General features: G+C 33.6%; 1 protein-coding gene across 1 annotated transcript in view; it reads left to right on the top strand.

The window, feature by feature from the left end:
* RADX (RPA1 related single stranded DNA binding protein, X-linked) overlaps positions 1 to 16,287 on the top strand; it is a 102,375-nt gene that overhangs the window by 26,698 nt on the left and 59,390 nt on the right. The window contains exons 6-11 of the mRNA XM_040468379.1: positions 39 to 161; positions 3,188 to 3,292; positions 4,616 to 4,780; positions 6,020 to 6,180; positions 7,000 to 7,178; positions 12,940 to 13,010. Coding sequence (XP_040324313.1) covers positions 39 to 161; positions 3,188 to 3,292; positions 4,616 to 4,780; positions 6,020 to 6,180; positions 7,000 to 7,178; positions 12,940 to 13,010 — 804 coding nt within the window. The remainder of the gene's footprint in view (positions 1 to 38; positions 162 to 3,187; positions 3,293 to 4,615; positions 4,781 to 6,019; positions 6,181 to 6,999; positions 7,179 to 12,939; positions 13,011 to 16,287) is intronic.

Below are 16,287 nucleotides of genomic sequence, written 5' to 3'. Positions count from 1 at the left end.
TGGTTACCTTCATTTATTCTAATATTCTATCCATATAGAAAGCCGTGAAGACTTTTGGTCATATCGCTGGATTCACATTGCTGACGGGACTTCAGAACAACCATTTATAGTGGAGCTGTTTTCTACTTCTCAGCCAGAAATCTTTGAAAATATTTACCCAAGTATTCAGTCCAATATTTTTATCTTTTTATTTTTGGAAGTGGGGGGCATTGACTTAAAAAAATGTTACAGTGTACTGACTTACAGAAGAGCATGATACTGAGTTAGCAAATTCAAGCAGTGTGATAGCATGTTTAAATTTTTTCTATATTATTATATTTGGTGTTACAGAAATTAACCACCTTCTGGTTTTCTATTCAGAGTTGATTTGGGATTGAAACCAGTTTTTCAGAAAACAGGTGCTTTTATCAATGCTCATTATCAGCATTTCAGGCATAAAAGCTTAACATTCAGTGAAACTAAAGCATAGGTACTCAATTCCCTTTGTATCCATTTGAAAAATTGACTAAGTAGACCCCAAAAAAGACAACGAAGACTTTACTAGTATAGAATTTATTGGTAGGGGATTGACATTTTGTGTAATTAAGTAAGGACAATGTAAGTATGATTTGAGTTTTAAATTTTTTTTTTAACGTTTATTTATTTTTGAGACAGAGAGAGACAGAGCATGAACAGGGGAGGGTCAGAGAGAGAGGGAGACACAGAATCTGAAACAGGCTCCAGGCTCTGAGCTGTCAGCACAGAGCCCGATGCGGGGCTCGAACTCACGGACCGTGAGATCATGACCTGAGCCGAAGTCGGACGCTTAACCGACCAAGCCACTCAGGCGCCCCTGAGTTTTAAATTAATGTTAGATTGGTGGTATTTTAGCAGCTGGTCAGTGTTTCACTTTGGTGTTGACCTTTCCTCCTTGCATTTATTCAGATATTTAGGTATTTTTTCCACTAATTTTATTCATTTGAAAACATTTTAGGTATGCCCTACTATATATTTTACACAACAAGTTAGTTTTCTGATCTATTATAAGACTTTTTAGCAAATTAAATGAATTTTTCCTTGTATCAACTTGTAGCATAAAGCTATTATAGATACTGTATGCTATTTTACTATTTTTCATGTACTATTTTTTCATGTACTATATTTTTCATGTACTAAAATAGTACTATTTACTATTTTACTATTTTTCATTCATACTATTTTATATATGAATAAAATACTGATTGTGAAATGTTTGCCAACATTAGGAAATCTTCCAATTTTGACCACCTGTAATTTTTAAAATCGTCAACAAGGTAAAAATTGTAGAACATCAGGATATCTAGAGACCATATACAGAGCTGTTGTGCTACCCCTTTAGTGGCTGTTGCAAAACAGCATTACACACCATTCAGATATTACCTTATTAGATTCTGTCATCGGCTTGTGAAATTAAAACTTTAAAATATATCTGAATAGAATTAAACCTCACCCCAGCTGTTGAGAGGGCAGAAAGAGTTTTTGCTAAACCAAGGCATGAGCTTCCAAGGTGAGCTGGGCTATGATTTCTCATGTAACTTCTCTCAGGGCATAAGTGATTGGTAGTGATGACTTCTGATGACAATTCTGTTACCTCGTTTTATGTAGGTTTTATGGCCAGAGCCTCTCTCTTTGTAGCCACTTCAAACAAGCTGGCATAACTTTCAGATAATTGTTTTTTTCACAGAAATGTTGCCAAGTATGCATGTTCTGTTTCTTATGATAATGTGAAGTGCATCTCTCTAAGAAAGGTGACCTTGGTGAGATTTACTCTAGCACAATTGTTGACAATAATCACAATTTGTTTTCATCTTTTGACCAAGATGAAAAAAATTATTAAATGAATGATGAGTATTAAGGGGGGGCTTCAGGCCTATGAAGGGGAACATGACCAACTGTCTTCTGGAATAATACCAGAATCCTTTGGGAGTAGAGCATCTTTTTCACTTTTGATTAAGGAAACTGAAGAGCTAAGGGGGAACTAATATTGTTTACTATGTACCAGATGCTTGTCGATGCTATCTCATTTTGTGCTCCTGGTTACCTTTTTAAAAGTTGATGTTTTTACAAATTTATAGGTGAGGAAACAAAGGTCCAGAAGGGTTAAGTAATTTCCTGGATGTCAGACAGCTAAAAGGTGTCGGGTCGGAATGTCTGGTTTTTAACAGTCATGAAGTGAGAAGTAGATGTTTCTTTAATATTCCTATATCAACATCTTTAACCATGAATAGTGACGTATTTGTATGGTTTTTAAATAAAGGACAGTAATATAAAGTAGGAATTATTCTTAGTCATTTCAACAGATTTCCCTTATTTTTATTGCCCAAATAAAGAAGTAGGAAATGTTAGATATAGTAAATGAGTTTATAGTTATTATCATACTCTAGGGAAATATTTATTTCAAATGAGAACTTAACCGTTATTGTGAGATTATAAGTATTTACATTTATTTCCTCATTTCTTAGTTCATAAGACCATAACTGTTTGGGTATGTAATGAGTTAAAAAAATTTTAAATGTTGTTGGCTTTAAGAAACTTTACCTAAGTAACTGACAGACAGTTAAAAACAATTCAGCAAGGTGAATAGAAGAGAATAGGTTGTATAAGCCCTGTCATGAGGCTTAAGGTCTAATTAAGATAAACACCTGCATAAACAAATTTAAGTTAATAATGCATACCCCTATCTGGTGGAAGGAGAGTAATTCAGGGATCAGTGTTATATTGGGTTAATCAGTAAAAGCATCCTGGAGAAACTAAGCTTTTTTTCTCTGTAGGAAATAACTATTCATACTCAGTTGTGTGCCTGATTAGAAAGACTATTGCAGTCTTCAACTGTGCAGCAAGCAGTGACTTCAGTTAGGTGCAGCCATTGTACTTTCTAAAGGAAAAGTAAGTGTTAGATCCCATATCTAAAGGAAAAGGTTAACTGTTAGATCCTCGTTGTTCCAAGTGTGGTCACAGGACCTGCAACACTAGTATCACCTCGAGCTTATTAGAAGTAGAGAATCGCAGGCCCCACTCTGAAACTACTGGTTCTTAATTTGCATTTTAACAACTGTCCAGGTGATTCCTATGTTTATTAAGGTTTGAGAGGCACTGTGTTAGGTCCTGATCTTGATATGTTCTCTTTGAAATGCAGAAGTTATTTCCTAACTGTTTCCATTTTCTACAGTGACATATTTCGTGTGTACTCAGTTGAAACTTGTCAGGAATGATGCTCAAGTACCTAAACTGCTTTACCTAACCACTACAAATGAGAGCCGAGTGTTTCTTACTGGTGAGCAATTTGTTTATATTTTATTGGAGATGTAATATATTTTCAACTGACTAAGTTAACTTTTACATTAAAACATTTGACCACAAGATAGCTTTATTTTAATTTCCTTAATCATTGCGAGAATGGTTTAACAAAGAATATTTAGCCCATGAAATATATTGCTTCTGAATTATTTATGACTGAAGCAATGATTTTTTGACTCACTGGAGAATTGCTTTGATGTCCTTTGGTTAACTTTTAATTCCTACCTGTTGTAAGGTAGATAATCATAAATTGCTTGATAGATTGAAGACTGTTAGGCCCTATATCACAATATGGATACAATTAACTGTTTTTAAATACTAACTAAAAATATGAATCAGATTTTGGTTCCTGATCTCAAATTTTACTTACATAGCAAGAAGTCTCACTAGTTGTCTACAAGTACATTATTTTTCTCTATTCTTTCTGATAACAGGGTCAAAACAATAAAGATAAAAGGTTCCAAATGAGTAAAGAAATAGTGTGGTGTGTTTACTAAAATACTACCATGTTAATCATTAAGAAATTTGTCAATAGAAGAATCCTAGGAAGAATGTAATACACATCTTTGTCAATACTTCCTTTTATAAATACTAACAATATCAGATATAAATGGCACTGTTAAGTATGTTTTAAGACCATGAATTTAAATGCTGACCTATATTATAGGCTATTGAGTTTCAACATGATGCCATACCTTTAGGTGAATACATGATTTAAAAGTCAATTTTTAAGAAGATGCCAACCATTTTGATAGTTAGAAAAATCCAGATTATTAGTTTTTTGTTATGACTTTTCAGTATCCTATAGATAGCTACACTTTAGTCCACTTAAACTCTAATATGTCTGGGGCGCCTGGGTGGTGCAGTCGGTTAAGCGTCCGACTTCAGCCAGGTCACGATCTCGCGGTCCGTGAGTTCGAGCCCCGCGTCAGGCTCTGGGCTGATGGCTCAGAGCCTGGAGCCTGTTTCCGATTCTGTGTCTCCCTCTCTCTCTGCCCCTCCCCCGTTCATGCTCTGTCTCTCTCTGTCCCAAAAATAAATAAACGTTGAAAAAAAAATTAAAAAAAAAAACTCTAATATGTCTGATTTCCTTCTCAATTTAGGATTGGTTTAGTGTCTGATAATTTTTGTATACATATCAAGTGTAATCTGCTACACAGTGAATAAGTGAACTTAACTTCTTTTCTTGGTGACATAAGAGACTATTGTAATATTAAACTGTTGTTATACAAAAAAATCCTTTAAGTTTATTACAGCAATTTTTTTTCTCATTTTTTTGGTTTTACCCTTCTTACAAAAGGTCACAGAGGCCAGCCATACACCAACGATATCAAGGTAAAAAATTTTATTCATTGGATTAAAACAAGGACTGATTCTGAGGAAGTGAGGACTACTGTTATTGGTGGATATTACCCCTATCCACCAGTGCCAGAGACATTTTCGAAGTATAGTAATTCTGTCAAAGGTACTAAGTAATTGCTAGTTATGTATATGTTTATGTGCTATGTATATGTATATCATAATGTGTAACAACACTCACTGATAAAAATTTTGTCTTTATTAAGACCTAAAAATACATGTGGTGACTCCTAAAGGTTAATACTTGGATTTTATTAGATTAGAATAAGGGAGAACATAGATGATGACTAACTGGGCATCATATCTTGATTTAATGTTACTGAGATCAAATCTGACTTTAATAGATCCCAATTCCTATGACATTACATAGAGAGACTAAAGATATCAAAGGAGACACTGGATAATTTGATGTCAAGATGCTGACACTGTATTATGTTACTCTTGTGGAATGATACATATTGGATGTTACACAATTGAGCACTACCTTTAAATAAAAATGACATCAAAATAAATTAGATGCAGAACAAGTACTGATAAAAGGCCTAACATTAATTTATTTTAGAAGAATTAGAAATGATGGTTGAAAAGTTTAAAATAAATGCATTCTTTTTTTTAAGCTGTGGGATAATTGCATGGTTCGGGGGAAAAAAAGAGAAACTTTAAAATACTAACCTATCATCATCTAAATACTGGCATCGTCTTGTACTTCATTATGCCAGCAATACATAGTATACAGTTGTATATATTAAAATGTGTGTTTCTGTGCACTTTATAGCTTGAAATATGTAAATTACAATTGACCCTGGAACAACACAGGTTTGAACTATACAGAGCCACTTCTATGCAACTTTTTCAGTAAATATACATACAGTACTATAAATGTTTTTTCTTATGATTTTTTAAATAACATTTTCTTTTCTCTAAGTTACTTTATTGTATGTGCTTATCAGCTGTATGTTGTCAATAAGGCTTGTGGTCAACGGTAGTCTATTAGTAAAGTTTTGGGGGAGTGAAAAGTTATACATGGATTTTGGTCTGCATGGGATTTGGTTCCCTTAACTCCCATGTTGTTCAAAGGTCAGCTGTCCATTCAGTATGTAAAATTTCTGTTTAAAATCAAGACTCCAGGCCAGAAAACTGTATCACAATTTAACTGTTTATATTTTGCCTATTTTATAAAAATTACATAAGGGATGATGCCAAGTATAAAAAGAAATCTCACAAATTTAACTTATGTAGCAAGTTTATGATTCCATACTGTAAAATGACATTGCAAATCTAATTCTTATTTTTATTATTTCAGTTCTTTAAAACTTACAGTTTCTTTGGAATTATTCTTTTGCAGTTGAGTCGCTCTTGACAGCTATAAGTGAAGTGAGGAAGGAGATTGAAGACTTGCAGTATAGGGAACAAAAGCGCATTGCAATTCAGGGGATAATTACTGTTATAAAGTATATCCCCCATGCCAGTGCAACTGAAAATGCCTCAGCATCAGAAACACTTCAGGTATGGTGCCAGAGAATTAATAGTATATCTTTGAAAGCACTGTGATCAAAATTACAATCGGTACCTTGTACGTTTTATTCTGAACTCACATGTATTGACTCTTAATGATGGTAAACCTCAGAAAAAAAATCATTTATGTTTTTTTGTTTATTTCCTTTTTCTATCATTTATTTTAGAGCAGGCTGAGCTAAAGGTCACAGCCTCTGATATTTCCCAAGGCCCCCAAAACTTGGTGTCTTGTTTTTGCTTTGTGCATAATTGAATCCCATTGTGATTCTCTTTATTTAAATTCCCAGGTGGTATATATGATTATTCCATTCCTTTTGTCCAGGCCAGAGAACTATAGGAACACTTTCACAGGAAGTTTTTACCTTTATATTTGGCATGGCAGTCTCACCCAGATTTTGTAAGAGGTAGCAATGACTTTGGTATGATAAAGGTTCTAGTAGAAAAGGCTACTACTGGAATCTAGGCACAATCAAGACAAATAAGTTAATTTTTTCCCTGAATCTATCTTTGTAAAAATTATTTCTAAGGTTTATATTCATGGAAATAAGTATCTAATTCAATTTTTCAGTTATACAAGCATAAGAAAAACTTTTGTTTATCTTCCTTTAAAAAATGTTTAATACCAGTTGCATTAATTAGGATAAATATAATCCTATCTATAAATTAGCTTTATAAAAAGCACTTTTATGTTGTAAAATGTTGTCATAAATCTTAAGATTATAAAAAATGGGTAAACTAAAATTATAGTCTTTTAAGAAAAATAATTTTTTTAATTAGTTTAAAATGTTTTCTCTGAATTTTTGGTTTTAGAATGCTAACCAACCCTCAACATCCCAAGCAACTAGAAGAGAAAATCAAAGTCAGGAAAGAGATAATAATAAACAATATCAAGATGATGATCCTCTGGGCTCTCAGTATTTTCCAGCTACACATGAAAGTTTGAGCCCTACCAAGAAAAAAAGAATTCTGCAAGGGCCATGTGCCAAATTGTAAGTCATTTGTCTTAAGTATACACATAGCATATTAATTTTTTTGGCTTATTTCTACCCTGTAAAATGACCAATTATACTAGAAGTGGTATTAGTTTTCTAGGGCTGCCGAATTCCAAGATCAAGATACTGGCAGAGTGACTTCCTTCTGAGGGCTGTGAGGAAGAATCTGTTCCATGCCTCCCCCCTAGCTTTTGGTGGTTACTGGAAATCTTTGGCATTCCTTGGCTTCTATAAGCATCACTCCAATCTCTGTCTTCACCTTCACATGGAATTTTCCCCTGTGTGTGTATCTGTGTTCAAATTTTCTCTTCTTGTAAGGACACCAGCCATATTAGATTAGGGACGTACTCTGGAGTACTGATCTACTCCAGTAAGATCTCATCTTAAGCAATTATATCTTCATTGATCCTGTTTCCAAATAAGGTCACATTCTGAGGGTTGTTGAAAGTGTAATTGGTTATATATTAGTCCTACTGGTATTTAGTAGGGACATAATTCAGCCCATAATAGTCTGCCATCTGGTCCCTAAAAATTCATATCCTTTTCACATGTAAAATACATTCAACCCATAATAACATCCCATAAAGTCTTAAACCATACCACCATCGATTCTGAGTCTAAACTCTCATCTAAGCATCATCTAAATCATATACGGATGAAGTGCAGAGTGATTCATCCTGGGGCAAAATTCTTTGCATCTGTGAGCCTGTGAAACTAGACCTGTTTATCTGTCCAAAACACAACAATGGGACAAACATAGGATAAGCATTCCCATTTCAAAAGGGAGAAATTGGAAGGGAAGGGGGTCATGAGTCACAAGCAAATTGAAAGCCTAGTAGTATCAGGACTTTACCCTCAGGATCATTATCCCATTTCTTGAAGGATAACACATGATCACAGATGAATATCTCTTATCAACTCATTTCCTGAATAGAATCCTTGACAGCCCTTTCTTCATTTCATCCTACCTATGTCCCTTTCAGTCCAAACTAGTAGCATGCCTACTGAGATGATTGATTGGATCCACAAATCACAAACCTAATCTCTTGGGCAAAGGACTGTCCAACAATACCTTTGGCGTTCCCTCCAGAGGAAGCTTTCTAATTTTTTGCAGTATAGATAAGCTGAGAATTTTCCAAATATCAAAGCTCTGGTTCCTTTTTTGTTAATAATTTTATTTTCAATTTCTCTCTCCCTTCTTGTATTTTACTGTAAGCAATAAGGAGAAACGAGGCTGTGCCTTCACCACTTTCTTAGAAATCTCTTCACCTAAATATGCAAGTTCATTGCATACAAGTTTCACCTGCCATTCAGCACAATTCAGCCAAGATTTCTGCCACTTCATAACAAGGATCACCCTTCATCCAGTTTCCAATAACCCATTCCTCACTTATGTCTGAAACCTAACCAGAAGTACTTCTTACATTCATATTTCTAACAACATTCTATTCATAACGATATATGTATTCTCCAAGACAACAAGTTTTCTCTACAGCTCTCTTCCTTCTGAGCCCTCAACAAAGTCTCCTTCAAAATCCATATTTCTACCGACATTGTCTTCAAGAAAATCTAGACTTTTTCTAATATTCACCTCATAACTCTTTCAGCCTCCAGGTAATACTCAATCCGAAAGCCACTTCCCCATTTTAAATTATTTGTTACAGTAGCACTCCACTGTACTGGTGGTAGTGCTGGTAACCAAAATCTGCATTAATTTTCTAGGGCTGCTATAATGAAGTACTACAAACTGTATGGCTTAAACAATGGAAAAGTACTGTCTCACAGTTCTGTAAGCTAGAAGACCAAGATCAAAGTGTCCACAGGGTCAGTTTGTTTTAAGGACTTTGAGAAGGAATCTACCCCTTGCTTTTCCCCTAGCATCTGTTGGTTTGCTGGCAATCTTTGTCATTCTGTGGCTTGTAGAAATATCACCCCCAATCTGTGTCTATGTCTAAATTCTCCCTTTTCAAAAGGACATCAGATACATTTGATTAGGGGTCTACCCTACCCCAGTATGACTTTAACTTAACTAATTTATATCTTCAGTGAAATTATATCCAAATAAGATTACATTCTGAGGTACTGGCGGTTAGGACTTCAACAGGAAATTTGGAGGAGATACAATTCAACCCATAACAGAAGCCCTCTTACCTGCTACACTCGGCATGGGCTAAGTGACAATGAGTTTAAAAGGAGGAATTACAAACAATACATTTAAGTATTTTACTTGAATTTAAAATATTACAGCTTACATTTGTTCACCAGTTATCTAAGCATGAATCTTTCCTATATAAAATTCATCTACTATGAATCATAAATGACTAACAGATTTGATTTTTCTAAAGTAGAAGGATAACCAAGACAAAGATTAAGGAAGTTTCCTTCTAATCCTAGCTTTCTAAATTTTTCTCATGAATGTGAGTTGAATTTTGTCAAATGTTTATATTGAATCTGTTGATCTGTTGAGTTTTATTTTCTTTTCATGTAGTTAATTAAATTAATTTTTTGAGTATTGGATCATCCATGCATTCCTAGAATGAGTGTTACTACTTTTTTAAATGTTTAGAATTAATGTTCAATGAAACTATCTGGATCAGAGGCTTTTTTGGGAAGATTCTGATTTAATTTTTCTAATAGATTTTAGAATATTAATATTTTCTATTCCTTTATCAGTTTTATTTTTCAAAGAATTTGATATTTACCTCTAGATTGTAATATTTTTGGTATAAAATTATTCATAAGATCTTTTTGTCTTATATTTCTGTACAATCTATATTAATGTCCCCTTTTAACTCCTGATACTTGTAATTTGTGTTTTCTTTTTTTCTGAATCAGTGTTGCTATTCTTTTTCTAGCTACTTGAGCTAGATACTTAAGTCTTTGAATTTTGGCTCTTCTTTTCTAATATATGCATCTAATGCTGTATATTTCTAGGCACTGCTTTAGCTACCTACTACTTCAATTTTCAGGTAATTAAAAACATTTTTTAGTTTTCCGTGTGATTCTTCTTTGACTCATGGGGAAGTGTATAGTTTAATTTCTAGTCACTTGAGGATTTCTAGTTAACTTTTTTGTTATTTACCTCAGCTTATCCACTCTGGAAAGAGAAAATATTGTGGATTATTTTCATCCCTTGAAATGTGTTGACTTTCCTTAAGTTGATCACATGGTCAGTTTTGGTAAATGCTTCATATGTACCCGAAAATAATGTGAATTCTTTCAATGTTGGATACAGTGTTCTATTATGTAAATTAGGTCCAAGGATATTGATTGTGTTGATTATATCTTTTGTATCCTTACTTATTTTCTGTCTGCTTTTTCCATCAACTAATGAGACAGGTGTGTTAACATCTTCCACTATGATTAAAGATATATTTCTCCTGTTCTGTTTTTGTTTAATATATATTGGAAATATGTTAACTGGATACATATTTAGAATTGTGGTATCTTCCTGATAGATTGCTCTCTTTGTTACTATGAAATTTTCTTTATCTCTCACAGTGTTTTCTGCCTCAAAGTCTGCTTTGTCTAATGCTAATATACCTGTAGCAATTGCCTTTTTATTAGGCCTTTAACAGTATATTCCATCCATCTTACTTTGAACCTGTGTCTTCGCATTTAAGGTTGTCACTTTTAAGTAGCGTGTAATTGGTTTTTTAATCTTATATAGCAATCTTTGTCTTTTACTTAAACTATTTGTTCCCTGTATTAGTGAAATTAGTGATATATTTGGGTTTATATTAATTTTTGTACTGCTTAATCAAATAGTTTTAATTATTCAGTTTCCCTTCTTTTGGTTACATGTTGTTGAGTGGTTGCTCTATAAATTACAGTCTGAACACTTAATTTATTGTAGTTAAATACAAATTATTTTCCTGTATTCCTGATAATGCTAGAACCTTAGAACACTAACTCCATTTATAACCATTTTAATTATTTTTGACTTGGAGGAATCTAAGATTCAGCAAAGATAAAATATAGCATTTATACATGTGCATATGTATATTAAGTACTTTTAATTTCTTTGCATGAGACACTTTCTAAGACTTCAGTAATATTAATTATAATCCTGTTACGCAGATGAGGGAATGGCATTTTTTAGCATCTGCATGACTTTTATCTAAGGTTGATAAGTTCATGAAAAGGACAAGGTTAGAGTATAACTTCCAGCCTGTGACATAATTCTATACTATTCTGCCCCTACCCAGCATATGCAGTATTCTATTCTTTTAGCTCTTTTCCCTTTCTTCCTCTGTTTATTTTTCTATACTTTTTATCTTTTCACTTTTCATTTCTCTTTTTTTGTTTCCTCAGTTGATACCCATTGACATTGTATACCTCCACTTCTGTCATTTAGCCCCTCACCTTTAAGACATTTATGTCATACAAATTACATATTCCAGTAAAAATCTCCTAAGCCACTTTTTTAAAACTTCTGTACAATATAATAATGCTATTAGGGTTTTGGAAACTATTTCGTCTAATTTGTTTCAGATGGAAAAAGTCACTTCCTAATCACATGTATTAAAAAGTAGATACATGCTGTTAAAGGATCTCAAGATACATGTAATTTAACTATTTTTTTAGTTAGTTACTTTCACAGTTGATGTTTTCAGCTTTCTAATTTCTGGAGATACCAAATTTTTGATGATTAAAAAAAGGTAAAATTACAACTATAATTATGCCTTTATTTGCTGGGGTTTAAAGGTAAAGAAATGGATGCATTCTTCTTTCACGAAAGCTGCTTCTTTTTAGTTCATTAATATATCTCACTAGCAAAGTAACAAATACTACCATTGTAAGAAAAAAAATCCATTGATAAAATAAGTTGAGCAATATTATGGTGGCATTCAACAATATGACATTTCTGTTTTACTTTATGCTTTTAGTTGTGGAAATAAAACAATAGAAAAATCTCATCACAGGAATATGCTAATAGCCCACAAGATGGAAATCTTTCCTTATAAAAGTAGGCTTCTCCTCAGTTTCAAAATAAGATAGTTCCCTTTTCCTCCATTTATTTCAGTTCAATAAAATGTTATTGAGTAGATATTCTATAGAGATACAAAAATAAAGTCTATACTTTTGTAGACCTTATAGCAGAGCTTATAGCAGAATCTGGTGGGAAAGACAGACTCATAAGCCTGTAATTTCAATACAGAGTGATGAATGCTGTGATAGACGTTTATTTCTGGTGCTATGACAGCATGTACAAGGAGCAGTGAGTCTTGACTAGAGATCAAGGATGGATTCTTTTAGGAAATAATGCTGGAGTTAAATTTTGAAAGAGGAATACGAACTGGAAGGAGCATAAGCCTTGTAGAAAACTTTGAATTGAAGCTAGAGAATTAGGCCAGATGGTTTCCCAGAATATTTGAACAAAGCAACCATGAAAATAGGCCATTGAACTAATTTTTAAATTTCTGTCCAAAAGAATGAAATATATATACACATATATATATATATATATCCATCTTTCATTGAAATTTAACAAAGATAAATACTTCCTTTTGTGGGATTCTCCTTATTAAAAGAATATTTAAATCTACTGAAGTATTTGAATTATGTTATATATGCATGTTTATTCATAATATGAATATATGCTCCTTAATTTTTTAATGCAGTGCTTTAAGAAACTAAACCTATACAATTTCTAAATTTATTGAGTTAGAATAAATTCTGAATGGACCAATTAGTTTTTTTTTCATTCAAGTCTCTTTTTGTAACTATTGGTTATCCTTTTTTTAATCTTTTGTAGAATTCCTGTACCTCAGCCAGAAACTTCTGCACAAAGAGGAAATAGACCTGACACACCAAACATTTTCCAACGTATGTTGCTTTGATGATGTTGATTATTATTTTTGAAATCTTTCTGGAACATTATTATATACAGATTACTGTTTGCTTTGATTCTGCATTCTTTGTGTCATGCCTATGTTTAGCACGATAGAAGTACTTTAAATAGATATATAGATAGTTGTTTTTCTTTTGTTTTTTATTTATATTAGTTCAGGTCCTTGTCAAAATCCTGGTCCCAACTTTAAAATAATTTGGTATCATCACCAAAGTGGAAGTAAATGTAAACAAACCTATACTTAGCAATTTGTTTATTTGACAGTATGTCCTGTCAGATATACTGTTTTTAATTGCCAGAAGAATAAAGTAGGAAGTTTAAATTTTATTTGAAAATAAATATAGGTAAAGCTTAAATAAACATAGGTAAAGCTTTCTTTGCTATTGGGTTGACTGGTTTGAATATTTGGCTCATTTCTGAAGTAATTTTGTAGGGCAATTTAGTGCCTCAGAGTGGTTTAAATCTGGTCTTATAAGGGCTTATCTCACTGGACTAGACTTTTTAACACTTTGTCTTTCGTGCTTTTTGAGTTATTCTTTATTTTTTTATGTTGGTTTATTTTTGAGAGAGAAAGAGTGAGAGTGGGGGAAGAGCAGAGAGAGACAGAGACACAGAATCTAAAGCAGGCTCCAAGCTCTGAGCTATCATCACAGAGCCTGATGCGGGGCTCAAACTCACAAGCAATGAGGTCATGACCTGAGCTGAGATCGAACACTCAACTGACTGAGCTACCCAGGAGCCCCTTGAGTTACTCTTATTTTGCAGTTGATTTCTTGTCAGTCTGGCAGATTAAAAGCCCACGAAAGGATGTGAAGTCTGCATCCCCCCCAAAAATTAAAGCATAGAGAATAAGGGGGAAATCATTATACTATAAATATATGACAAAGCTCAGAGCAAGAATGAAAAATCCTTGGGTGCTAGAAATAAAACATTTTAAATTTAGCAGTGAGTAGGAACTAAAATTAAAACTGCTCTTGGGCATTTCAGAACTAGATAGAGGCCTGAATGATTATAGGCTGAGGTATAATAACTATATGGCAAGGAGAGTCCAGACCACAGGCCTCCTGCATGTGAAGTAGAGCTAAAATAAAGTTGGAAGGTTATGAAGGACCAGAGAAAGTATGTCCATTGGTGTGGGGAAGTATCAAGGAGCTTTCTTTATCCTCTGGACAATAGTTAGGAAAAAGTCACCTGAGAGAAATTGGAATCTTAGACCTGTGCAACGTGGAGGTGTGGTCACAGTTCAGTGGACTATAATGGTGAGGACACTGAGCTAAGGAGTTAACAGTAATATCTGATCTCAAATCAGTGAAAACCTTAAGGTCTTGACAAGGGTAGGTGTGAAACTGCCTCAAAGAGGCATCTTATAACCTAGGGTATTTGGGACTCCCATAGAAAATGTAGAGAATTCATGATTAAAAAAATTACAGATTTGCCAAGAAAATGAACTACTTTGAGGCAATGTGATCAGATGTAATATGTAGGGAAAATTTATAGCCTAGGAACTAGAAATACGAAACCAATCAGAAAGAGGCTTTCAAGTAAATACGTGTTTAAAAGGTTAAAGGAGTGAATAGAAACCATAAGTTATATATTTACAATGGGTTGAAGAGGAAGCAAATGTAGATGAAGAGAGAATTAGTACATTTGGAAGATAGGTACAGAGGAAATCACACCAGAGATAGTTAAAGAGTTTGGCAAGGTAAAAGAAAAGAATAATGTATGTAACCGAACAAAGATCACACTCCCAATATTATTGAAATGTGTGTAATTAATTAGTAAACATCTGGGAAACTGCCATGGTTGATAGGGTGAGAAGGTTCAATTTATATCTAATAAAAGTTCCAGGAAGACAGAATAATCAAGAAGAATCAATATTTGAAGGATACATTTTCAAAATTAAGGATTATATATTAATCATTAGGTTGAAGGATCACAATGAATCCTGAGCAGAAGAATTAAATTCATATGCAGATGCATCGTAGTGAACCTGCACTGCATCACAGATAGTAAATATCTTAAAAACTGCCAGAAAGAGGGGCGCCTGGGTGGCTCAGTCAGTTAAGCGGTTAAGCGTCTGACTTCAGCTCAGGTCATGATCTTATGACTTGTGAGTTTGAGCCCCATGTCGGGCTCTATGCTGACAGCTCAGAACCTGGAGCCTACTTTACATTCTCTGTCTCTGTCTCTGTCAGAGACAGTCTCTGTCTCTCTCTGCCTGTTCCCTGCTTGCTTGCTCACTCAGATATAAAAATTAAAAAAAATTTAAATCTTAAATTGCCAGAAAGAAAACACATATTCATCTACAAAAGAAATATAATTAGACTGGAAGATTTCTTACCAGCAACATAGATGCCTTAGATAATGGAAAATGTCTTCAAAATCTTGAAAGAAAATGTTTTCCAACCTAGAATTCTATGTCTATCTAAACAAACTTTGAGGGTGAAATATATATACTTCTAGATATTCAGAGACTGTGAGAGTTATTACTCATATTGTCTCAATGAGAGTTACTAAAGAATTAAAATAAACCAAATAAGTATCAAAATGCGAGAAGAAATTATGAGGAAAGAAGTTGGTGAAATATTGGTAAATATAACTAAAAATAGGCAGTAAAAATTAATAACTATGGTAAATAATTTCATGGGATTTGAAACAAAGTAAAACTAAAATACTATTTAAAATAAGATAGGTGGGAAGATGAGAAAGCATTGTTAGGTCATTTTATCTTTATGGAGAAAGGAAGTGATTGGTGAACTGTAGGCTTTGTAATTTCAAACATGAAAGTTAAATTTTTAAGGGCATGCTGAAAGAATAGGTATAGGGGGTATAGCTTTCAAAGCAGCACAGAAAAAAAGGGGAATTGTGAAAATTTGATCAGGACAATGGAAGGTAGGAAAGAAGGAAAGAAAACACATGATTAAGAAAAACCACAAAATTATATAGCACAAATAATTCCAAATACATCAACAATTTCAACAAATGAAAACATGTTAAGCTTTCATGCATCAGTTTTAAAAATTAATCTAGTTATATGCTGCATATAAGAGACACACTTGGGGCACCTGGGTGACTCAGTCGGTTGAGCATCTGACTCGATTTCAGCTCAGGTCATGATCTCACAGTTCATGAAATTGAGCCCCGCATCAGGCGCTGCAGAGCCTGCTTGGGATTCTCTCTCTCCCCCTCTCTCTCTTTCTGCCCCTCCCCTCCCCATGCATGAGCTCTTTTTTCTCAAAATAAACTTATATA

This window comes from Herpailurus yagouaroundi, unplaced genomic scaffold (assembly GCF_014898765.1).
Source record: "Herpailurus yagouaroundi ecotype Mexico unplaced genomic scaffold, PumYag 67700, whole genome shotgun sequence".
Taxonomy (NCBI): domain Eukaryota; kingdom Metazoa; phylum Chordata; class Mammalia; order Carnivora; family Felidae; genus Herpailurus; species Herpailurus yagouaroundi.
Note: the sequence above shows the minus strand (reverse complement) of the source record. Positions and strands in the feature narration are given on the sequence as shown.